The sequence below is a fragment of the Mercenaria mercenaria genome, chromosome 3, assembly GCF_021730395.1.
Source record: "Mercenaria mercenaria strain notata chromosome 3, MADL_Memer_1, whole genome shotgun sequence".
Lineage (NCBI taxonomy): Eukaryota > Metazoa > Mollusca > Bivalvia > Venerida > Veneridae > Mercenaria > Mercenaria mercenaria.
The window spans coordinates 89,106,514-89,132,569 of NC_069363.1; the positions used below are offsets into that span (position 1 = coordinate 89,106,514).

At 36.2% G+C, this 26,056-nt stretch overlaps 1 protein-coding gene across 1 annotated transcript; it reads right to left on the bottom strand.

Annotated features, from left to right (window-relative positions):
- Positions 1 to 349: 349 nt before the first annotated feature.
- Positions 350 to 23,928, bottom strand: LOC123524119 (40S ribosomal protein S12-like). Its single transcript, XM_045302068.2, has 6 exons — positions 23,817 to 23,928; positions 23,656 to 23,698; positions 14,036 to 14,161; positions 13,463 to 13,565; positions 12,828 to 12,929; positions 350 to 485 (listed from the first exon to the last, which is right to left on the bottom strand). Exons 2-6 carry the CDS (start codon positions 23,676 to 23,678, stop codon positions 423 to 425), a joined length of 417 nt encoding a protein of 138 aa, XP_045158003.1. The 5' UTR covers positions 23,679 to 23,698; positions 23,817 to 23,928; the 3' UTR covers positions 350 to 422.
- Between the last annotated feature and the right edge of the window lie 2,128 nt (positions 23,929 to 26,056).

The following is a 26,056-nucleotide window of genomic DNA, read 5'->3' on the forward strand; positions in this document are numbered from 1 at the left end:
ATTAGTGATCTAATACCTTAAGTTCAATCTTCAATAGTAATGACCAAAATGTTATCAAAGTTCAAAGCATGTAAAGGTAAAGGTAATTTATATGGGTCAAATGATTGTCTAGCCAATATAAATTATATCTGGTCATTCTTGGGGGCTGTTGGTAATCTGGTACATACGGACGAATGAAGGTGAAAGTCATATCTATCTATCTATCTATATGTCAATTTGTAGGCTTTACCAGTTATGAACTAAATCGGGTCATTAATGTGGGCTTTAGGCAATCTTGGTTGTATGGATTGACAAATGGGCAGTTTAATTGCTCTATGCCCTGGGGCATAAAAAGAAAAGATACACAATATTTCCTCAAAACTGCACTGTTTTATTGTACAATTTTACAGGTTATTTCTCTTATTTTTTTCCTGTTATCAAGTCTATTTCTTGTTCCTGAAGTACTCGTTAAGTACATCAAGGGCCTGTGATTCTTTGCCGTAATCCTGAAACGGAAAATATGGTACATTAAAATAGATGACAAAATAATTTACTCAAAGGAACTATTTCTAAATTCCAAATGCATATTGCCCCACTTCACATTCCGTCCCAACAGCACAAGGCAACTTGCTAAGACAGGAAGGCAAGTTGAGACCAGTACTGATAAAGGAATATAGATACCCACCAAAAAACTAAATGAAATAATCAAAAGGCACCTTTAAGTTAACCATCAGAAACAGAAAAACTTATTCTCAACACTACTTTCAGATGAGGAAGCATGAGTAGTTGATCTTTCATCACTGGTTAACTGACTAACAGCATAGCATTAATTTAAAACAAGACTCTAATGGTGACAAATGCCCCCACAGCACCTTGACCTTTGACCTGGTGACCCCAAAGTCAGTAGGGGTGGTGTACTCATAAAGTACTATCAGCATGTAAAGTTTGAAGGTCCTGGATGAAGTGGTTTGCGAGTAAAGTGCCTTCATGCAAAAAGTTTATGTTGGCCCCTGTGACCTTGACCTTTGACCTGGTGACCCCAAAGTCAGTAGGGTTGGTGTACTCATAAAGTACTATCAGCATGTAAAGTTTGAAGGTCCTGGGTGAAGTGGTTAGCGAGTAAAGTGCCTTTATGCAAAAAGTTAATGTTGGCCCCTGTGACCTTTGACCTGGTGACCCCAAAGTCAGTAGGGGTGGTGTACTCAATAAGTACTATCAGCATGTGAAGTTTGAAGGTCCTGGGTGAAGTGGAAGGTCCTGGGTGAAGTGGTTCGCATGTAAAGTGCCTTCATGCAAAAAGTTAACGTTGGCCCCTGTGACCTTGACCTTTGACCTGGTGACCCAAAGTCAGAAGGGTTGGTGTACTCGTAAAGTACTATCAGCATGTAAAGTTTGAAGGTCCTGGGTGAAGTGGATCACGAGTAAAGTGCCTTCATGCAAAAAGTTAATGTTGGCCCCTGTGACCTTGACCTTTGACCTGGTGACCCCAGAAACAGTAGGAGTGGTGTACTCAATAAGTACTATCAGCATGTGAAGTTTGAAGGTCCTGGGTGCAGCGGTTCACGAGTAAAGTGCCTTCATGCAAAAAGTTAACGTTGGCCCCTGTGACCTTGACCTTTGACCTGGTGACCCCAAAGTCAGTAGGGGTGGTGTACTCAATAAGTACTATCAGCATGTGAAGTTTGAAGATCCTGGGTGCAGTGGTTCCCGAGTAAAGTGCCTTCATGCAAAAAGTTAACGTTGGCCCCTGTGACCTTGACCTTTGACCTGGTGACCCAAAAGTCATTAGGGGTGGTGTATTAAGTAAGTACTATCAGCACGTGAAGTTTGAAGGTCCTGGGTGCAATGGTTCGCGAGTAAAGTGCCTTCATGCAAAAAGTTAACGTTGGCCCCTGTGACCTTGACCTTTGACCTGGTGACCCCAAAGTCAGTAGGGGTGGTATACTCAATAAGTACTATCGGCAAGTAAAGTTTGAAGGTCCTGGGTGCAGTGGTTCGCGAGTAAAGTGCCTTCATGCAAAAAGTTAACGTTGTGACTAACGAACGGACGGACGGACAGTTGAAAACTAATATGCCTCCCTTCGGGGGCATAAAAATAGACTTCCCCGATTTACTGAAAAGAATAAGAAGAATTTGTAGACTCCACTTTTGCACATCTTGCCTTTTCTGAAGGGAACGCTTACCACCTAAACACTTGAGACATTGAGCACAGATTTAGCAAATATGCTACAGATTGTTCAAAGCAACAGTGTACAAGGTGGCCCACATGGGCAACAAACCTATAGGCCGGTTATTCTGAATGTCAACGTTAAACTAATTCCAACAGAAACTTTCTTATGATAAATATGTTCTTTAATATGAAGTGAAACACTAAAAAAAAGTCCTCAAAAATCGGGCGACAGGGTTTTCAGATACAACGTCGGAAAGTTTATGTTTTGTTCGTTTTCTGACGATGTCCATTACCATACACCATATCGCTCGTTTTCCTACTTCCGGTTCTGACGTAAACAAAGCGTCTGCAAAGTTTAGGTTAGCTCTAGATGCAGTACTGATGTTATTGGTGGTAGTACAGTATGATATACCTATGTTAAACCTAACCCTAACCTCTAGTCAGTGTATTGTACGCTCAGTGTACTACCTATAGTCATATTCGGTACTGCATATATGATTAACGCAAAGTTTACTGTGAAAGTGTTACATTATCCGTTTATTTAACCACCAAGACGAATATATTTCACAGGATTGGTAAATATACGTTTATTTGCAACAATAAATACAACATTTACGCCACTACGACTTTTTAAAAGAGGCGAAAATAAGCAAGGTCTTTTAATGTTTTATGTTTTCGCGATTTGTTTACTAGAGGCTAATACACTTTATTATGTCCAGTATTGGCCACATAAGCTTTAGTACAGTAAACACACGTATTTATATCTATAATCGTAATGAAAAAAACAGGTATTTATGAAAAAAAAATAATAGAAAAACACGTTGCCTATAAGGAATATAACCAAAAAATAAATCTACGGAAGCGTTTTTGGGTCATAAATTGAAAAATGGAAAAACTCTGCAAATAGGCTATTGCGTGTATTTTTGACTGAAAGTAACGAATATATATTATTATTATTCGAAATAATATTTGTTTTTCGTTAAATTGATTAAGAAAAGATATTATGATTCATTGTAAAGTTTAAATTGTAGTGAATTGTAACATAGTCAACCCATTTATTTCTATTTAAAACGAAAAAAAGTAAATTTATTTTATTTATTTATTGTTCATTTCAGGAAATATGGAATGCGTAGCACGACTATTTGAAACACTGTTAAAGAGAAGCTGTTGAAACAGATGTACATTATCTTTGATTACTGCTGCTTACTGCTTTTTCTGGCGATGAGCATGAAGTAAGACCATGATGATTTTGAAATTTTATAAGTTATATCTGAACGGCATTCATGAAACTTAGTTTAGTTTTGAAAAAATGAATAATGATTTCGTTTTTATTTCAAACCAGGTAACTATTGCAACGGAAGTCTATTCACATCAATGCGATATGTACACTAGATGTCTCGAATTTGTTTTTGTCATAAAGTATTAACGAAGTACGCTGTGATATATTAAAGAACTCTCCATATTGTTTTCCAGCACTGAGCAGCAAGCCTGTGTTATTTGTAAAGTAAAAGATGAAGGTCCTACTGCCAAGCTTGGTACAAATGGGTGCATGAGTTTAGTGACAGTTAGCAAGAAGAAAGGTACACAATTTTTTATTTTTCTAATTATTCTGCGTTGAAAGATTTCAGTTCTCAGAGGACATGGAAGAACAATGAAGCCAGTTATGTCCTGTTTTATACATGAACAATTATTTATTATCAACTTAAATTTTTTTTTTTACCTTATATATGTAATTAAAAGCATGCATCGAATAATGCATAATTTGATTATGTCAATTTATAATTCATGCATAACTAAAATATAATCCATACTTTGATCCTAGTGAACACTGGTAGTATTAGACTGTAGATTATTGAAGTACTTGTCAAATCAGGTATGTACTAAATCATACGTTTTCTTTCAGGTGATCTGCTATGTGTTTCTCCGGGCCAGATAGTACATCTTGAGTGTAGGAGGGTCTACTGTCACCCAAACCAGCTTAGAACATCAAAAGAAAAGTCTGATTTAAGCTCTAGTGTAAAGACACGGAAATCTGGTGAAACAGCATTTGATATTGAAAGTAAATGTATCTTTTGTGGTACTGACGCAAAACAAAATGAAAATAATAGAGGTTATGACGTTTTCCCAGTTAGAACTCTAGAATTTCAGCAAACAATAAAAAATGTGTGTAAACAGAGAAATGATGAATGGGGAAATGATGTACTTTGTAGGCTTGAATTTGTACACGACCTTCCAGCTGCTGAAGCTCGATATCATCAAGTTTGTAGGGTTAATTTTAGGACAGGTTATCAAATTCCTACGCCATATAAATCTCCTGTTAATTCTCAAACAAGAAAAAAAGGTAGACCAACTAAAAAAGAAATAGAAGACGCATTCTTTGATACCATGAAGTATTTTGAAAATCATGAACATGATCAGGTAACACTGTCAGATCTTGTGAAAATTATGTCAGAGCTGTGTGGGGATGATGAAGCATATGGTACAGTTTATATGAAAAAAAGAATGATTGAACATTTTGGGGATGCTATCATTATATCAGAACTGAATGGGAAACATGACGTTGTAACATTTAAAAGTACAGCTCATTCCATTTTACATTCTTTTTATAATAGAAATGGCAAACAAGATAGTGAATCAGAACAGAAAGCTATCATACTAACAGCAGCAAAACTTATTTTCAGTGATATAAGTCTGGCGAGTATTCAAAAGAAATTTATCCAACAGCATCCGAAATTATGTCACTTGAATCTAACGTTAAGTATGTCCCTGAAAGTCTCCAAATATTCCTAAATAAGATAATTGATAACAAACAAGGAGAAAAGAAGATTGCATCTATAGGTCAAGCAATTGTGCAAGCTGCCTGCCCAAGGAGTGTTATCGCACCACTACAGATAGGTTTAGGTGTGCAAGTCCATCATCTAGTTGGTTCTAAAATGCTACTTGAATCTTTACATAGTCTTGGTTTCTGTTCCTCTTATCAAGAAGTTCTGAAATATGAATCTTGTGCTGCAGTTACACAGGGAACAACTATTCACACAACTAATAATGAATTTGTGCAATACATAGCCGACAATGTCGATCATAACATTTGTACATTGGATGGACTGAACACATTTCATGGGATGGGCATAATTGCAGCTGTTACTCCTAGACTTAAAACGAATCAAATTATCCCACGTGTACATGTAGCAAATGAAGAAGTAACTGATATTGCAAAAATTGACATTCATTTCTACAAACAAAAGAGTAACAAAATGGAAGAGATGATATTTAAACATTTAATTGATTTAGCAGACATTGAAGAACCACTGAGAGAACTTGACTTCCTGATTAAAATTGCACGACCGTTGGGAGTACAGTCATCAGGTTGGTCCGGATTTATGCAGATGGTACATCATGGAAAGTATCCCGGAGAGTCATCCTTGGTGTTCATGCCTATGATTGATATGAGTGCAAGTGACCTGTCTTGTATCTTTTCAACGCTGCACTCTGTAGTATCACAATCTAACCAATCGAATACAACCCCGGTTCTTACCTTCGATCAGCCTCTGTACTGGAAGGCACTCAATATTATAGAAAATGAACCAAGTGAAAGCAAGATTAAATCAGTCGTGGTACGGTTGGGTGGATTTCATACCGAGATGAGCTTTTTAGGGTGCATTGGCAGAATAATGGAAAATACTGGCCTGAAAGAACTTCTTGCGACTGCTTATGCTGAAAATACAGTTGGACATATGCTTGATGGTAAAGCTATAAACAGGGCAATCAGAGGACATTTTCTTGTAGATGACGCATTAAATGTTCTGCTGCTTGAAAAGATGCTGGCACAGAAAGATCAATCTTCGGATAGTAACAACAATTCTATCCAAACTAAAGACGATACAAATGATAACATTGAACCAGAAACTGGAAGTGACATTCTCAAAGAAGAAGACACAGAACAATGTGACATCCACGAAGTGGAACACACAGAACAAAATGACATTCGCAAGGTAGAAGAAAGGGGACAAAGTGACATTAACAAAGAAAAAAGCACAGAACACAGTGACATTCCTAAAGTAGAAGACATCCTTCATGATATATTGAATAAGAGACGAGCCCCGGAATCTCTGCAAAATAACAAAACAATACTTGAATTGATGGAAAGCTATGAACAAATGAAGTTGGACCTTTTGAAATATAAAACTGCAAGGCTTTGGCTGCAATATATGGAAATGATAGATATACTAAAATCATTTATCAAAGCAGAGTGAACTGGAAACTGGTGTCTACATCTGAAATCCATGCAGAAAATGCTGCCATTCTTTGCAGCAGCCGGTCACAACTTGTACCTGAAATCAGCTTATCTGTATCTCCAACAGATGATAAGTCTTCCTGATAGCAACCCACAGCTTCATAACGCATTTTGCAATGGGTTTCATGTTGTACGCAGGAGCGATCGCTACTGGGGAGGTCTTTCAACGGATTTGGCGATAGAGCAGGTCTTAATGCGAAGTGTTAAGTCGGTCGGTGGTCTAACTAGAAGAAGAGGGATGACAGAAGCACAAGAGCACACTGGTTACTTTCTGTCCCTGCAATGGCTGAGATTAATAATGCAATGCAGGAATTTACAGAGCATAGATTAATAACAAGTGAGCAGTATAAGGAAAGTACAGAATCAAGAATTAAAAGAGACGAACTGGACAGAAATACATTTATAGACTTTTTAAAAGAAAGAAATCCATTCGCAGAAGAAGTAGAGTTAAGAAACATTGAAACAGGAGTTATTGCAGATAAAAATGTAAATGCGGATACAGCAAAAGAAGTTGGTGAGGGTATTGTAAAGGGGATGACAGATCAAAAAGTTATCGAGTATACATTTAAAAGGAAGAATGAAGCTGTAACGTTAGGAAAAAAGAACAGTGTGAAAGTTGATGGAGCGGAAATACATGTTGATTCACAACTTCTATTCCAACGTCTTATTGCTGTTGCTGACATAACATTAGATGAGAAGGAAGATATTTTCCAGTATGAACTTTGTGGCAACCCATCATCTCTGTTTGATTCTGCTGGACTTTTGCGCGAACCACAAAAAACCATTATTGGCCAAGGCTATATGGGACCATAGCAAATGTGGTACAGACATTATATCAGATGAAAATGTTCATTATGTCTTAGATGGTGGCTCGTTAATTCAAAGAATTCCTTGGTCATGTGGATCATCGTTTGATTCAATTTGTTCAAGATATACAGATTACGTCGAGAGGAGCTATGGTAAAGCACATGTAGTGTTTGATGGCTACTGCAACGGTCCGTCAACAAAAGACGTAACTCATGAGCGAAGAACAAGGGGGGTCGTTGGAACAGAAGTAAAATTTGATGGGAAAACACCATTTAAAACAAAAAAGGAGTCAGTTTTGTCAAACAAAGAAAACAAACAAAGATTTATCAATCTTCTAACAAAGCATATGCAAGACCGGGAAATTTGTGTTTTAAACGCTGGTGGTGATGCTGATGTTCTGATAGCTGAAACAGGAGTAAAATTAGCGAAAGATTTTCCAACTATTGTTGTTGGTGAGGACACCGATCTACTCGTTTTACTTCTTTATCATGCAAACGAATCAGACAACAGCTTGTACTTCACATCCGACTCGAAGAATTGTATGAAAAAGAAGAGAATATGGGATATAAAAGAGACAAAATGTGCATTAGGTTCAGAAACGTGCAGATTATTACCATTTGTTCATGCTTTCAGCGGGTGTGATACAACATCACGAATTATGGCATTGGTAAAGGTGCGGTGTTTAAGAAGATAGCAACAGATGCTTATTTTAGACAACAGGCACATGTTTTTGTAAATAATGGTTCATCCCATGAACAGGTAGCGAAAGCTGGAGAAAATTCATTTAAGTGTTTGTATAATGGATTAATTGAAACACCACTGAACAGTTTAAGGTACAGAAAATTTATAACTAAAGCAGCTACAAGCACATGTGTAGTTCAGGTACAGACATTACCCCGACAGAAGCAGCCGCGAAGTACCATAGCTATAGAGTGTACCATCAAGTTCAAACGTGGATTGGCAATACAATAAACCCTCTGGAATGGGGCTGGTGTTCAACCGGTGATAAACTTGTTCCATTTAAAACACATTTGTCCGCTGCACCAGAAAGGTTGCTTAACATCATTAAATGTAATTGTAAAATCAATTGTGATACAAAAAGATGTTCTTGCAGGAAACATGGACTTTCCTGTTCTGTAGGATGTGGAGGATGTAGAGGCATCTGTTGTTCAAACAGTATGAAGGTTGGCAGTGAAGAATTCGAGCATGTTGGTGGTGTTTAAGTACGCTTAACTGTTCGAAAATTATTAGCTGATACAGTTGTATTTACTTAAGTGAACGTTATTTGCCAACTGTTGTAATCAAAAGAAAACGAGAACTAAATGTAGATCTAGAAATATTTTAACTTTGAGATTGAATTGAACGTGATAATATTCCGACATACTCCTACGTGAGCCTGATATGACAAGCAGCATCATTATATTTAAATGCATTGTAATTTTATATAATTCATAAAAGTTAATACATATGTACGTATTAATATATTTTTTTGACAATGGAATGTTCAGATATGAATTTTATACATATTTTATCTAATTATTCTATAATACAGGCTAAGCAGGTTAGATTGTTGGGCTGCTCTTGTGTTTTCGTCACAATGATACACTATGCATAATACATTTAAAAGCGCATAGTAAAGAACAGTGAATATACTAAGGGGTTTCCTTTATGATTATAATAATGTTTTTTGAACACCGGTTGCTATTGTAACATGATAAAGATGATGCGAAAATAACTATTTTTAACCTTCCCATTGTTAAGGAAATATCATATCATATGGCCCATTTTGCTATGATGTGGTTCATCTTATAGTGATTTGTTATCTATTTAAGTACACATGCATACTTTTTGTTTAGTCTTTTATACAGCAACCTGGAACTGTTACTGATGTGCTAGTTTTACTGGGCAAATTATTTGGTGCTCTTTGAGTTGCAATGTAAATGCAAGTGGGTGGGGTATTTTGACCCCACTGGTATAAAATTTCCTGGAGATAAATGTATTTCTTGTTGAAAAATATGTTATAGAAATATCAGAATAGCATAAGTATTATATAAAAATAATAAATCACACAAAAATGTTTGTTTTTCTTGCATGCTTATTATTTTGACAGTACAACTAAGAATTTATGAGAATCGTTCAAGGAATAAAGGATGCCATTAAACATGATGCATTTTCTGAGTTTCCGACAGGATTTTTTTTGAGGACTTTTTTTCTACAATACTACAATGTCTAAAGATTGTAAGGAAATGAAGAAAGTTTCTGTTGGAATTTGTTTAAGGTAGGGCCTATATTTTTGATAGAATGACTTGCCTACTATCCAACAAGAGCACCGCAATGTGGAGCAATATACGCCCAAGATATGACCTTTGACTCCTAAGTGTGTCCTTGATGGGAGCCATCCGAAACATGCGCTCTGCACTTCATCTCGATGTGGTGAACATTTGTGCCAGGTTTCTTTAAAATCCTTCAAACATTTCAAAAGTTACAGAGCGGACATGAAACAGTCATATGTCATTTGACCCCAAAGTGTGACCTTGAAGCGAGCCATCCAAAACATTTGCTCTCATGTTGTCTTGATGTGGTGAGCATTTGTCTAAGTTTCTTCGAAATCCGTCAAGGGGTTCAAGAGTTACAGAGCGGACATGAAACTGCTAACGAACAGATGGCCACCGGTGTCATAGCACAATAGCCCCCTTTGGGCGTATTAAAAATAACATGTACATCTCGGCTGTTGGTGGTTTCAAGGGCATTTCTTTTGTGTGTGTATATATATATAGAGAGAGAGATGATCTTAAACGTGAGTAAAGTATCTTCACTGTTGTAAAAATTTGCTTTTTTATTCAGTAAAATCTATATTGCTTTTTTATTCAGTTAAATCTATATAGAATTCCAGAAGTACGTTCTCTACAACAAAAACTTTAGCATGGATAGAAAATCATAGAAACATGTCAACCATCAGATACATGTAAACAATTCTCAACACTACTTTCAGACGAGGAAGCATGAGTAGTTTGTTTTTCATCATTGGTTAACACTTGTCTATGAACTCCCCACCAGACTAGTAAGGCAATTTAAAAGATTTTTTCTGATTGAAGATACTAACGGTTACCAGATAAAGGTTATAAGAATATTTAGATAAAGGTTATAAGAATATTTACTACTGGCTGAAGGTGCAGACAGAAATACCTGGCTGAAGATAACCATTTAGGCAACAAAAAGGTTATGCAGAGTTACAGCAAACACAGTTACCGAAGAGCAAAAATTTCCAGCCATACCTAGAACCAAGGAAATTCCTTTTCTTGCATACCCTATCCCTCAAATAAAAGAACTAAAACAAAATGTATGCTTTCCTCTCAACCTATATATTCTATTGCAGTAGCATTTGAATTTACGCATTTCTTCATAAATTGAATCTGTTTCAGTACAGTAGCATAGGAATTTATGCATAATATGAAATAAGGCACTGCCTCTATCGGGAATCGTTACAGTCCATCAGCTTGCCAAGAAATATGCGTTTGCCCATATTTGTACTGATGTGCAAGACGTTGCGGTTTCGGACATGATATGTGGAAGCTTATTACGCACAAGGAAAAAGCATATTCTTCCAAAACATCCAAAGTCATATATTCTTACAATGAAAAACTAAAGAAGCAAACTTGATACCATCACTCAAGGCATGGAGAAAAAGTGCTAACCATCAGAAACATGTAAACAGTTCTCAACACTACTTTCAGACGAGGAAGCATGAGTAGTTTGTTTTTCATCACTGGTTAACATTGTCATTTATCTTCTCTTCATACAAGCTGAAGCTTGCCAACTGGAAGTTTTTTTTCTACTTGGCCATTCTTCCCGGACAGAGGTTTAAGAACCTTTCACTGGCTGAAGTTGCAGACAGAAATATCTGACTTGAAGGCAACTGTTTGTTTAGGTGGATATTCCCATCTGCAACTCCAACCAGTGAACCAAGGAAAACCCTGTCAGGCATGCAAGAAAGTGTTTCCAGATTCCCAGTAAAGTATAATTCACCTCAGAGCAAAATATGGACAATGAGACAATATACCCAACAAAAAGAAGTAATCTTGGTATCACCACTCAAAAGTATGGAGAAAACATGTTAACCATCAGATACATGTAAACAATTCTCAACACTACTTTCAGACGAGGAAGCATGAGTAGTTTGTTTTTCATCATTGGTTATCTGATTTTACTCTCCAAAGTTTCCTTTATCAAGTGCTCTCCACTAATATTTTGAAAAATACTTTTTAAACTTTATATACAATATCTTTCCTTATTCTTAACATCTAAAGGTTGCAAACAATGTTTCTCGTTCTGCAAGTTCTTAGTTGAAGGCAAAATATCGCCAAAAGATCAAGGTACAAGTCCTGAAAACTTCAATTTTAAGCTAACTCAGTGTGCGACATTAACTTTTAACACCGTAGCCAATGGGGCTACGGACTTCCTATTTTTTGTAGCCTGACAGAATTTTTCATAGCCCAACCAATTTTCCAGGTCTGTCAGGGGTCTCGCTAGGCCCAATTTTTTGGGAGAAGTCACTTCTCCCTCAAGCTGATCTTAGATGATTTAGGGAGAAGTAGGAAGACTCCATTGATTTTTAATATTTCTACCTCAACGCTGTGAAGTGATTCGATGTCCATTCATTTTCTTAGTTCCAACATTTACAATACAGTGATTATTGTTTCATCACAAAATTCAGAAAAAAGTTATCTGTTCAAGACGGTGCTGTATCTAACCCGCCGATTTTTTGGTGCCATATCGTGTAATATATGAATGCAGGATGAAAGGAGTTTATTATTAATACTGAGTCACTACTTGTGTGAACAGTCTCTCATTCGAATAAAACTGGAAGTAAACCGTGTCAAACCTAGAAATACATATTCAAATCAATTCATCCATCAGTCAGTTTTATGAAGTAAATACTTTACATGTTGTTCTTTTACCATGGATACCAAATATTTGTGTCTATAATTTCAATTAATCTCACTGTTAATCAAAAATTTCTTTAGAAAACGACTCGCACATGTTGACAATTAAACATTAAGTGTCAAAGACGTATCCGCAGCGCGGACTGGCCGATTACAGTTGCCTATGGTGAAACGGATAATTTGATTCGCTTTCACACTTCTCTCACAAGTACCCAAGTAGGTGGAGCTTAAATAATGCTATCGGCGTGTGTGTATGTGTATTCAACGCACTTTATGACATGGTGCAAATTATCAACAGATAGCGAAAATAAAAAATAGGACGACCTGAATTTCGCTTTGAGGTAAGATTTGAGCGAAGTCTGAAGCTTCTTTAGAAATGACTATTTCGCTCCTTTCGCTCCCTCGCGAGACCCATTTTGCAATGATCTTTTTGCCAAATTATTTCTCAGAAATTTTCATAGCCCAACGGGCTACGGTCTGCCGATTTTCTGTTGGCCTAGCCGTTTCTTCGTAGCCATTTGCGATCGGGCTACCGTAAATGTCGCACACTGCTAATTCTACCTGAAATCATCTTTTCCTAGGTTTAAATACCACTAATGGTAAACTGAAGCAAGTCATTTCACTATTTTCTCACCTTAATAACAACACAACTACAGCCAACCACTTTCCTAGCCTTTCCTTCTTTGTCAATCTTGCACAGGCCAACCCATTCTCCTAGTTTCTTGTTATCATCAACCTGTATTGGCAAAATTTATTCATCATAATTATTGTTAATATACTTTTGCCTTTCACATAAATTGTACAGATTCCTTCGAAAAAATCTTTCATACTAATTCTTTACAAGACCAATCAATTTATTTATATTTGTGTAGAACCGTTTTTGTGGATTTCATGACAGGGTCAATCTATGAAATTAAATCCAAAGTAAAATTCACACATATCTTATCCTTATTGTGCTGGATGCGACTGATTCTGCATTTGCGACCAGTGTAGATCATGATAAGCCTGCACATCCATGCAGTCTGATCAAGATCTGCACTGTTCGCCATTCAGTATCTTTTGCAAAGCACCCCTTTTAAGTTCATTGTACTGTCCAAATTGAAAGATGGACAAGTTCATTACAGAAATTTAGCAAGGTAAGGATTAAGAATCAACAAATTCATATCCAAAAGGTTCTTTAGCAACAAATAAGTAGTTGAGCCCTCAGAATTAAATGAGTTTAAAGTACAATGATGTAAAGACCATGTGTATCAATGCAAGTGCTGTTACCTTGATAAGATTGATACCATGTTCAGCGCAGAGAGCTTCAACCAACTTCACATACATAGCTTCATCACAGTTGTTAGCAAGTACGCATAAGTGAGCTTGACGTCTGTAAAAGACATTTCAAAATCATTTGAATGTTGTTTCAGTGGCATTCAAAATAAGATCATTCGTATTAAATGGAAAGTCTAAATATATAATTATATATTTTTCATGTAAAAGATTTTTTCATGTTACCAATCGCAAGATTCATTCTAGTTATCTCTGTTCTCACTTGTTTACTCTTACTGTTCATTTCATTTTAAGGTAGTGGACCAATGGTGATAAGCAAATTACTTCTTTTCTGAAAGCAATTTTCACATTTTTTGCACACAATGAGCTATGAAGGAAGAATTGTTAAACAAGAATGCATAGTCAGTGACTCACACAGATATTGCCAAGTCATTTCCAGACTGCCACCTCAAGACAGCAAAAATAAGTATAACCCAGGTTGTTTTTTTTTGCTATATCTTAATTTTATTGAAATTTATGTGATCTCTTTCCTTCACTTAAATTATATGAAACTTAAAATTAACATACTTATCTAGTGCTTTAGCACATTCATGTAATCCACGTGCTAGTCCGTCACTGATCAGTGCAGTTTTGAGGACTTCTTGTAGGGCGGTCATGACATCCATAGCTCCCGCCCCAGTGGAAATTTCATCTCTATTATAAAAATAAATACATACTACATGTAGAAACTGAATAAATTTACCATCATTTACATGCAAGTTCAAGTTCTACCATTTGACGACTGTTATTTTCACTAACTGGGAGTTTTAACAAAAGAATTAATGTGTTAAAGATTTCATGCTCAAGTGCTGTTAAAACACCTTTTTTATGAGCCAACAACGCAGACATTCCTGTGCATTTCATGAAAAACTAGGAAATGCTTTTGAGAAAAGCGCATGTCTCCCACAACTGCTCAATGAAAAATAACTAGTTTCTCTGGATAGTCTAGACGAATGGATCCAATCAGTAATTCAAGGGCCATAATTCAAAAGTGCCTAAGCGGATTTGGCTAGTTATCGAACTTGGCTGAGGTCTTATGGTCAATAGGGGTGACTATCGCGGCCAATTTTGAGTATTGCAATACTATTGATATTGCTGAAAAACTAATGCAGGTTACTATTGCGATACTACTGCAATAGTTATCAGCCACTATGTTTTATACAGTAAAACTACCAACTGGCATTGTTACACAGTGCAAGACACGGCACTGTTTATAATTGCTGTTAATACACATTGAGATGTTTGTATAACTGAAATGGACAGAAATAAATCTAACATTAAATATTTTTAACATTTTTTCTATTTTTTGCCTCCCTTGGCTTTAAAACAGTAAGTAAAACAATAAACCTATGCCAGGTATACTCAAACGAATTGGCCATTTTGTTGCAAATGGCAACATGTTTAATAACCCAAAGCATCAAAAAAGACGAAAATTGACCGATCGGACTATGGTGTACCAGCACTAAATGAAGGGCCCTACCTAACAGTTTGCTATATCATACAAGTAGCCTTCTTTCTCCATGTCCATAGCAGGGGTTCCATTTGACCCGGGACCCCGGGTCTGGACCCGGGAGATTTTCAAAAGACGCTCAAAGGACCCGGCATGATAATTGCCTGTGCGTCACTCGGGACCCGAAGGCATTTTCCTTTGATAATCCTTCCTCTTATCATTCATTTCCTACAGTAAAACTATGTCCACGATAAACACGTGTATTCAAAATAAACACTCGCGGTCATGCCCTCCTGCCTTTGATCTACTAAATCCCACCCTTTATCCTGTGGACATGCCTGGCCGATTTTTCTTTATCAGCAAGTTACGTCACGGCGAGAGCACATAGGTAATGAGAATCAGTGAAGTGTTAATTAATTAATAAAGCGTATTGATTGTGTACTGTCAAAAAGGCGCCAATTATTAAATTATCTGTATTAAAGCGACCAGCTGATTACAGAGCATGTGAAAAGTGCCCTGCAAGATTTCTTCATGCAAACTTTAAATTAGACCATTGTTTAGTGATCAAACATTAATTTCAACAAGAAAATCCACAAATTTTAATGAATTTGGAAAGCAAAACTAAGTTTAGGATGTCCGTTCATGATTCTAATTACACCCGATGACATATGCAATTTTTCCAAAATTCTCTGAAAAAAAAACTGACTTTCAGTGCAATTTTTAATGAAAAGTAGCATCATTATTTGAGGAACTATCTCTGGATTACCTTAGTGGATCAAGTTAACTGAGCAAAAACAACATTCAGGCGACATTCCGAAAGTGTACCAGTATCCGGATAGTACGTTTTGGATACATTTTAGTGTTTTAGCACTTTTCTGTTAAAAAAATAAAAATATTGAAGAAAAACCTCATCAAATTAACATGAATTTTGATAAATATTAATTTACAATATGAGATTATATGACCTGAAACAGATATTGTTATTATGCTGTAACATGTTCTTGGTTTTATCAAAGAGCTATAAAATAAAAAAAAATGTATTTTATACTTCTTTGGTTTTATTGTTTTATTAGCTATTTATTACATAGTATTACTATACTAGAAAATATAATCCATTGTTTCGACGTGTTGGGACAGGACTCCTGTATTTTGGAAAAGGACCCTTCAAAATTTGGACCCAATGGTCCTGGGACTCTCGGGTTTTCAGGTCTAGTGGAACCCCTGTCCATAGTATATTTTCTCATTTAAGATTAACAGGTTATTTAAATATATTTAATCTAAGTTTCTAAGAAACTAAATTTATTAATTATCTCCCAGACTTCCCAGTCTTTGTGGTAGTTTAATTCCATGAGGATAATTATTGTAATGGAGACGTTAACATTTTCCGCAAATGAAAGCTGGCTCTGTTTCTTGGTTTATAAATTATAAATTATTTCTGTACTTACTTAAATTTCAAAACTATCAAAACTATCGATTGTTGAAGGAACTATCGGCAATTGTTATTGGATCAAGACTTTTCTATCGATGCATACTATCAGGACACTCAGTATCGCAATGCATCAATATTTCGATGTATCGTTACACCCCTAATGGTCAAACACATTTTGTTCAAGTTCGGTGAAGATCCGCTGAAAAATGTTCGACTTAAAGAGTGCAGAGAAGCATTGTGACAGTGCTGCCCAATGAAAAATGACTAGTTTCTCTGGATGGTCTAGACGAATGGATCCAATCAGTAATTCAAGGGCCATAATTCAAAAGTACCTAGGCGGATTTGGCTAGCTATCGAACTTGGCCAATGTCTTATGGTCAAACACTTTTGTTCAAGTTCGGTCAAGATCCGCTGAGAAATGTTCGACTTAGAGCGAGGACAAGCTTTGTGACAGTGCTGCCCAATGAAAAATTACTAGTTTCTCTGGATGGTCTAGATGAATGGATCCAATCAGTAATTCAAGGGCCATAATTCAAAAGTGCCTGGGCGGATTTGGCTAGTTATCGAACTTGGCCGAGGTCTTATGGCCAAACACATTTTGATCAAGTTTGGTGAAGATCGAATGAGAAATGTTTGACTAGTGCAGACAAGCTTTGTGACAGACAGACAGACACACACACACAGACTGGAGTAAATCAATGTCTCCCACACCACTGTGTGGTGGGAGATATAATTAATGCCATTAGTTTTTGTGCATTTTATGCTAAAATAGTATTAGAACATGTTCATTTTGTGTAATAACATCTTCAGAATCCCTAGGGAATTGCTATTACCAGTGATGGGGCTAACCAAGCCCTTGGGATTCTGCAGATGTTATTACAAGAGAAAACAAGAGCTCCGCCAAGCAGGGCAATATACGCCCGAAGGGTTACATCAGAGGATGGGAGCAAAATTTAAAGAACTTGACTGTTGAAGCTCAAAGGACAGGAACAACAAAGGGAAGAATTTCCAAAAAAAGTCCACAAAAAAATCTTTACAAGGTACAGGTATGTCAAAATACACCTAAAAATTGGGAGGTACCATCCATATTGTTCCACAGGAAAGTGGTCTCAGTTTTCCCCTACGGCCAATAATAAAAAAGTTTCAAAATAAGCTATTTATAGTAACATAAAAGGGAAGCAATTCAAAATTTTTTTTATCTTAAGTGAACAACAAGAGATCACAGAGTGATCTTGGCGCCCACCAATGTGCCATTTTTGAGTGTTCCAAATTTCAAGACTTACTGACTAGCTCAAGGTCAAATTTCATTTCCATACACAACACTGTGCATGTGGTCCAAATTCGAAAGCTGTAGTTTGACAAATGTGAAAGTAGGTCACTAGGTCAATCTTAAGGTCAAGGTTAATTTCGGTACACAAAACCATGCAAGTGGTCCAAATTTGAAGGCTGTAGCTTGAGAAATGTAAAAGTAGGTCACTAGGTCAAAATCAAGGTCAAATTCTATTTCGGAATACAAAACTAAGCATGTGGTCCAAATTTGAAGCCTGTACCTTCAAAAATGTGAAAATAGGTCACTAGGTCAATGTAAAGGTCAAAGTTCATTTCGGTACACAAAACTATGCATGTGGTCCAAATTTGAAGGCTGTAGCTAGAGAAATGTGAAAGTAGGTCACTAGGTCAAAATCAAGGTCAACTCATGTCAAGGTTCATCTTGCCACTCAAAAATATACATGTGGTCCAAATTTGAAGGCTGTAGCTACAGAAATGTGAAAGTAGGTCACTATGTCAAAATCAAGGTCAACTCATGTCAAGGTTCATCTTGCCACTCAAAAATATACATGTGGTCCAAATTTGAATGTTGTAGTTATTGACAAGAACATTTTAAAAGCTTTTCCCTATGTAAGTTTATATGAACCATGTGACCACCGGGGCGGGGCCATTTTTGACCCTAGGGGGATAATTTGAACAAACTTGGTAGACAACCACTAGATGATGCTACATTACAAGTATCAAAGCCCTAGGCTTTGTGGTTTGGACAAGAAGATTTTCAAAGTTTTTCCTTATATAAGTCTATGTAAACCATATGACCCCCAGGGTGGGGCCATATTTAACCCTAGGGGTATAATTTGAACAATCTTAGTTGAAGACCACTAGATGATGTCACATACAAAATATCAAAGCCCTTGGCCCTGTGGTTTTGGTCAAGAGGTTATTCAAAGGTTTTCCCTATATAAGTCTATATAAACCATGTGACCCCCAGGGCGGGGCCATATTTGACCCTAGAGAAATAATTTGAATCATCTTGGTAGAGGACCACTAGATAATGCTTCAAACCCTAATATCAAAACCCTAGGCTCTGTGGTTTTGGACAAGAAGGTTTTCAAAGCTTTTCCCTATATAAATCTATGTAAAATATAGAAATAAACAAAGGGCCATAACTCACTCATAAATTGTTGAACCAGTCTGATTTTCAGGGGGACACAACTAGGGTACCAATACATCATTCTGACAAAGTTTGGTCAAAATCCCCCCAGTAGTTTCTTAGGAGATGCGATAACGAGAAATTGTTAACGGACGGACGGACGGACGGACCACGGACGCAGAGTGATTTTAATAGCCCACCATCTGATGATGGTGGGCTAAAAAAGGGATCTGCCAAATAAAAACAGAGCACTGCAATGCTAAGCAATATACACATAGCAGTCATATCTGACCTTTGACCTCTAAGTGTGACCTTGACCTGGAAGCGAGTCATCTGAAACATGTGCTTTGCACGTTGTCACGGTGTGGTGAACATTTGTGCCAAGTTTCTTTGAAATCCTTCATGCAGTTCAAGAGTTACAGAGCGGACACGAAACAAACTTATATGACCTTTGACCCCTTAATGTGACCTTAACCTTGAAGCAAGACATCCAAATCATGCGCTCTGCATGTTGTCTCGGTGTAGTGAACATTTGTGCGAGTTTTTTTGAAATCCTTCAAGAGGTTCAAGAGTTACAGAGCGGACACGAAGTTGCTAACGATCGCAAGAACAGACATTGGGGGTATAACATAATTAGTCCCTTTGGGTGTATAAAAATCCTTAAATGACAATTAAATAGATACAAGAGGGCCAAGATGGCCCTAGGTCGCTCACCTGAGAAACACACCATAACAATGTAAACATGTTTGACCTTGCGATTTCATGGAAACAAATATTCTGGCCAATTTTCATCAGGACTGGACCAAAAATTTGGTCTCGAGTTAAAACAAGTATTTTCTTTGATATGACCTAGCGACCTAGTTTTTAAAGCCAGATGACCCATATTCAAATCTGACCTAGATTTCATCAAGGCAATCATTCTGACCAAATTTCATGCAGATCAATTGAAAAATACAGCCTCCATCGCATACACTAAGGTTTTTCTTCGATTTGACCTAGTGACCTACTTTTTAACCCCCAGATGATCCATATTCGAACTTGACCTAGATTTCATCAAGGCAATCATTCTGACCAAATTTTATAAAGATCTATTGAGAAATACAGCTTCTATCGCACACACAAGGTTTTTCTTTGATTTGACCTAGAGTGACCTACTTTTTGACCACAGATGACCCAATGTCACCCATATTCAAACCTGACCTAGATTTTATCAAGGCAATCATTCTGACCAAAGTTCATGAAGATCAATTGAAAAATACAGCCTCTATCGCATACTAGAAGTGTTTTTTTATTTGACCTAGTGACCTAGTTTTTGACCCTAGATGACCCATATTCGAACTTTGCCTAGATTTCATCAAGATAATAATTCTGACCAACTTTCATGAAGATCAGTATGCCTCTATCAGCATACACAAGCTAAATGCTGACAGACGACAGACAGACATCGAGCGATCACAATACCTCACCTGAAGTTGTTCACAAAAAACCTTCGTAAATTATTTTCTGCACTGATTGATCCGCTTTGTCTTTTTCAAATGTAATATTTTTTAAATATTTACATATTAAAAAAAATCTATAAAAAAAAATTGGCTACAGCAGGGAGCGAACCCCCAGTCCCAACAAAAAACTTGTAACATAATAAACAATCGCCTTAGAGTTAGACCACTATGCCATCACTGCAAATAACTAAGGAGGAAAGTTTTTTTATTATGACCAATGATGAGAACATCTGTGTGTCTGCTCTGTTGGTAACATCAAGCTCAGATCTATTCTCATATATTCCTTGGACAAGCAACTTGTGTTGAAACAAGACTTAGAATACCTTGTCTTTACTTTTTATTGCATTTATAGTAAATGGTAGTTTTTTTCAAAACATGATTACTTTGTAACAAAACATATTCAATGTTTGAGATATGTGCTCAGCATGTTTTAAAAGAATAAAAATATTGGCTGATATCCGACAGCGGCAGAGGGGGGCAGGGTTTTTTTATCGGCTGTTTTTATAGCTATTATTCGGCTATATTCCAAATGCCAAAAAATATGTATTTTTCCCAAAATGAGTGCAAAAATTCCCATTCTACATTCTGAAAAACATTTCATCAAAATTGCACAAAAATGACCAAATTATAGACAATTTTGTAATGAAAGTATGTTAAAGAGGTTGTATAATATGAAACAAGTGTATGAGAAAGTGCTTAAACACATCCCTACTATACTGGTTTCCAAGTAGTTTCCGGACCGAAATCGCTATTTTTTGCCAGTAACTATCAAACAAAATCTAGTAGAAACATAAAATTTTCACAGAAAAAAATTAGGTTCTTCATTAACACCATGCAGAATTCGTATTACACTTGCGTTCATAACACAAATGTAGACGAGGCCTCAAACGGGGCAATGAATTCCATTAATATTTAAATTAGTCAGAGTAGTTTCCGGACCTTTCATTGTAACAGTTGTAACCTTTCTGTAAAAGTAAACGTTTCCGATTTCGTTATATATATTCAAAATTAAAAAATAATTCTAATGCGTGATGACGATTTGAAAAGTTTATTTCAAGAATTTAACAAATACTAGATTTATAATATGCTCATTACAGATATGTCTAATTACATTTGCTATGTCACGCTAAAATGACGAGACGTATTTAGCGGACTGGTAATATTGCAAAAAAGAAATTAAGAACATTTAATATAATTAAGTTTAAAAAAAACAAGACCGGTCTCAAAATTGGTACTCTAAACGCCCTGACCACTCGGGCATGGACACTACTGCTAAACATTTGACTGATAGACGTTATCGTAGGTAAATCCCTGTCTATTTTTGTTCCTATTTTTAATCAATAATTTAATGCCGTAGTATAGTGGATAGGTCAATTTTTCTGACTTTCATTGTTTTATTTTTTACTATCGAAATGTTTTTACTGCATCGTCTGTAAAAGAGAGCATCAGTTGAGTGATGTTTACTTTCAATGGGCCTCAATTTCTGCGCATGCGCACTGTAACTGAAATTCCCCTGCTGTTGACAATCTCTTGTGTAAACATTACATCGAAGTAAGTTAAAACAGCTGGGATATTCATATAATAAATAAGTTCGGTAATGCTAGGTTTTCGCTGCTATGTAAAGGCAACAAAGGTGTAGATATGATATTGTTACCCAGATGCTTTACGACGGTGTAAAGTCTATACAGCACGACATGTAAAAGGTCCGGAAAACTACTTGGGTCCGGAAACCACTGGGAAACCAGTATCCTATGGGACTATATATTTCCAAATTCGGCACATTTGCGCGTAAAAGTTCCCAATTTTGGGGGTACAGGCTATGTTCCCAAAGTAGCTAGAAAAAACCCTGGGGGCTGTAATCACTACATCTGTAAGAATGCTGTACAGAGCTTAGAAAGTCAATCTGGCAAGGTAATCAGTCTGGACAGGTCTAAAGTCTTATGCTGTCAAAACTTACAGACGCAACTTCCACAAAATATAAGCTGTGAAGTCTGCATTCGACCCTGTTCAACACGGTCGGGCAAACAGGCTGGTAACATTGCCCAATCGGGCTTATGACACAAAAAGTAATATTTCTTGACAAATAATGAAGATATTTCTTTCAAACTTGGTCCATTTGTTAAGCATTACATATAATGCTTATCAAGATAGAAATGACTTTGTTGCCTTCAGTTTAGTTAGAATTACTTCCCTTTTTCAGATTTTTATAATGCATAATTTTTGAAGTCCAAAATTATGTTTTAATGCAATGTTTTAAAACAGAAAAGGGTTCAATGGCTTTCTAGTGCTCCAAATTTGTGGGCCAATACCTTTATTCTATAGCCTCACTGTACCAATTCTCGAACGGTACCATCTCTCGACCAACGTTGACATAACACTAGATTATCGGCATCTGTAGAGGTGCTTTACATACCTGGATACAAGATTTTTATGCTAATTGTTTAGTTTATTTCTTTTCGTTTTGATGAGAATAAATATTTATCCACGGACTATTCAAGTAAAAACAATAAAACACTGTTGACAAAACTTGTTTTGATTTAGTGGCATGATGCCTAAAAGGTCAAAGGTCGAGAATTGGTTCTCTGAAGTTCGTCAATATCTACCATTACTGTCTGTATTTAAAAGTGCCGCATAACTTCATGAAGTGGAATAAACATGCAAAATAAGAATACACAGCTTTGAAAAGGGTCTGTCTACTAGCCAATGTCGGTGAAACATGTGAAAATACTTTAATAGTCTTTATTTACTGGTGCAAAATGGGTCGAGAAATGGTACAGTGAGGCTATATTTAGGGTAAATACTTTGTTTCTAGTGCAGATGTATGAGCAATTTTTTTAGGACTAACATTTCTCTATAATGCTGTAAGTGAAAGCAGAGTAAAATGTTTACATTCATGTACTTGCGCAATAATTTAGAGCATTAGAAAGCCATTTAACCCTTTTTGTTTTAAACTTAGCATTAGCACATTGTTTTTTTGGACTTAAAAGATTACGCGTCATAAAAACCTGAAAAGGGGAAATAATTCTACCAAAACTGAAGGCAACCAAGTTATTCTTATTCTAATTTGTACCATTTGTTATGCTTATCAAATGGACCAAGTTTGAAAGAATTATCTTCATTATTTTTCAAGAAATATTACTTTTTGTGTCATAAGCCCGATCGGGCAATGTTACCAGCCTGGCAAATGTTGCCAGAACTACACCAAAATCTGCGATTTTGCAAGGGCATTTGGAAAAAGACAACAGTCTACTTAACATTCAAATTAAATTGTTAAATTCAGTTTAACATAAATTAAGAAGATCTAGTCAATGTTTACAAAATAAATCTCAAGATTTGTGCCATGCATACCCTTCCGTATCCGAACCAGCCATGTCGAGAAACGGACGTCCTTCTGCAAATAAAATAAAATAAGTATAAAAGAAATAGTCAAGGTATCAAAATCAAGTCATGTGTTTTAACTTCGACTTAAAAATGCAACGATTAAAGCAGATTAGGATCCTGCCACTCACAATGATATCCACTTGGGAAAATTCCGCGTAGAAAGGAAGCGGAAGTCAAAATTTGGGAGGTTGTCCACGAATGACACGGAATAATATTCTACATCTTTTACCAACGCTTAGGTTTGAAGGTACTAAATGCCTCCGCTACTATTTTCTATGTAAGAATTACAGTGTTCAACATGTTTTCATCAGCTTGCGAGACTAATCATGTCTTAAAATCTGTCTTTGGGCAATCGAAAACATCAAAATATGGGACTGAAATCGGTATGACTAGATACCGGGCCCTGTAATATGTTATGTTATATTTTTCTAAGTTACTGCATGTTACACCATTAATACATGAACTTAAAATTGATGAATAATTGAGGAAAGACTTCCTGACAATGGAACTTTACAATGAAATCCTGAATCCTTGTGATTTTGAAATCCTGCGTCGTGAACTGATCTTTACAAAATATAGATTCACTTACGTTATAAACTTTACTGGTGTGAACTGATTAGAAGTGAACATTTTGTATATGAAAACTACAATAACATTGTGAAAGACTTACCTTTTTGTCAGTTTTCCCAGATTTCATTGTTACCAAAAGATTCATTGGCGGAAATATTTGAAATCCGCCCACTTCAATATTTTCTTATAAGATTCCATTTATAGTCAAAAGTTTCTACCTAGGAACAATTTATGATCTGTTATTATTTGTAATTTATGATTATTAAACACCAGAAATACATTAAATACCGTTGTTATATGCAATTTATCGATCATTTTCTAACTTATTTTTCGTGCTGCATTTCAAAATGGCGGCTGCTGAAATTCTGGGTTTCGGCCTCGGAAACCCTTCTATCGTTTGATTGGTGGATCTTGGTGGATTTCTGGATTTTACTGTTTTGTTGGTGGATTTCAGATCCAGATGTTTATAAAAGCTGGTAAGAAATCCTGGCTAGCACTTCGGTCTTGACTTTCAAAAGTGTCACATAAAAGTGCAACAACCGCCAGCTTTCAATTTCACTTTGATAAAATCCAGCCAACTCCTGCTTGTAAGTATTTGTAATCCAGCTGTATGAAGGAACACTGTTGTTAATATGTAATAGTTATAGTATATGTGAGAGTGTGTTACCAGGATATATTAGAGCTAGGGGTACATCGAGGGTATTTTTCTCTGCACATATCGTCGAGGCCGGTAGGCCGAGACAGATATGTGCAGAGAAAAATACCGTGATGTACCCCTAGCTCTGATATATCCTCGTAACACACGAGCATTACATATTATAACTGTTTTATCGCATAGTTTTATCATTAAAATTTATATATTATTTTCATTTAAATTTGTTTATTATTATTTTTACTCTTTTGATTCCCTTTCTGTGCCTCGCCGATTGAAACACTGAAACTTCTGAAAATGTGTTCCCCAGATAAAAGTATCGAACAGATTTCTGCATTGGTTGTAAATCTTTGCATTTCATTGGCCAAACATTTTGTAAAACTTGTTGTTTTGTTTGTAAAAAAAATCAAATTGTGAAATCTCAGAATTTCATATACATTTGTGTATTTCATGTATTTCTGAATTTGGCGATAACTATCGAGTTTTTGAAATATTCTAGTTTATTTATTCTTTTACTTTATAAATGTAGGTGTTCGTGATAATTCTTTCTCTGTGAACTGTAAATTGGAGCTAAAATCATCTTTTCTTTGAAAGGAAAAAATTATACTCCCTCGATAGGACCTCAATAGAGAAAAAGTGTTGCGATATATATCGGAACAGTTTTACTGTGCTGATATATATCGCAACACTTTTTTTTCTAATGAAACTCTATAGAGATTTCTGTGTTGATATATATCGTAACAGTTTTGTAAAATATCAGCACAGATTTTGTAGTAATAATGTGTGTTACTATGTTTAACATACTGCAAAGATCAAAGGAAAACTGCCGCACTATGCGATAAATGAGAATATTACTATAACATCAAGTTAAAGTTTGTTTGTTTTTGTTGTTGTTTTTGTTGGGTTTTTGTTTTTGTTTTGGGTTTAACGCCGTTTTACAACCGTATTTAAGTCATGTAACGGCGGACAGTTCACCTAACCAGTGTTCCTGGATTCTGTACCAGTACAAACCTGTTCTCCGCAAGTAACTGCCAATATCCCCACATGAATCAGAGGTGGAGGACTAATGATTTCAGACACAATATCGTTAATCAAATAGTCACGGAGAACATACGCCCCGCCCGAGGATCGAACTCGCGGCCCCGC

Coding starts and splice junctions, on each gene's coding strand:
- LOC123524119 (XM_045302068.2), bottom strand. CDS start 23,678: ATGGCTGGTTCGGATACGGAAGG. Junction 14,162..23,655: donor GCTGGTTCGGATACGGAAGG/GTATGCATGGCA, acceptor TTTTTATAATAG/AGATGAAATTTCCACTGGGG. Junction 13,566..14,035: donor TGTGCTAAAGCACTAGATAA/GTATGTTAATTT, acceptor TGTCTTTTACAG/ACGTCAAGCTCACTTATGCG.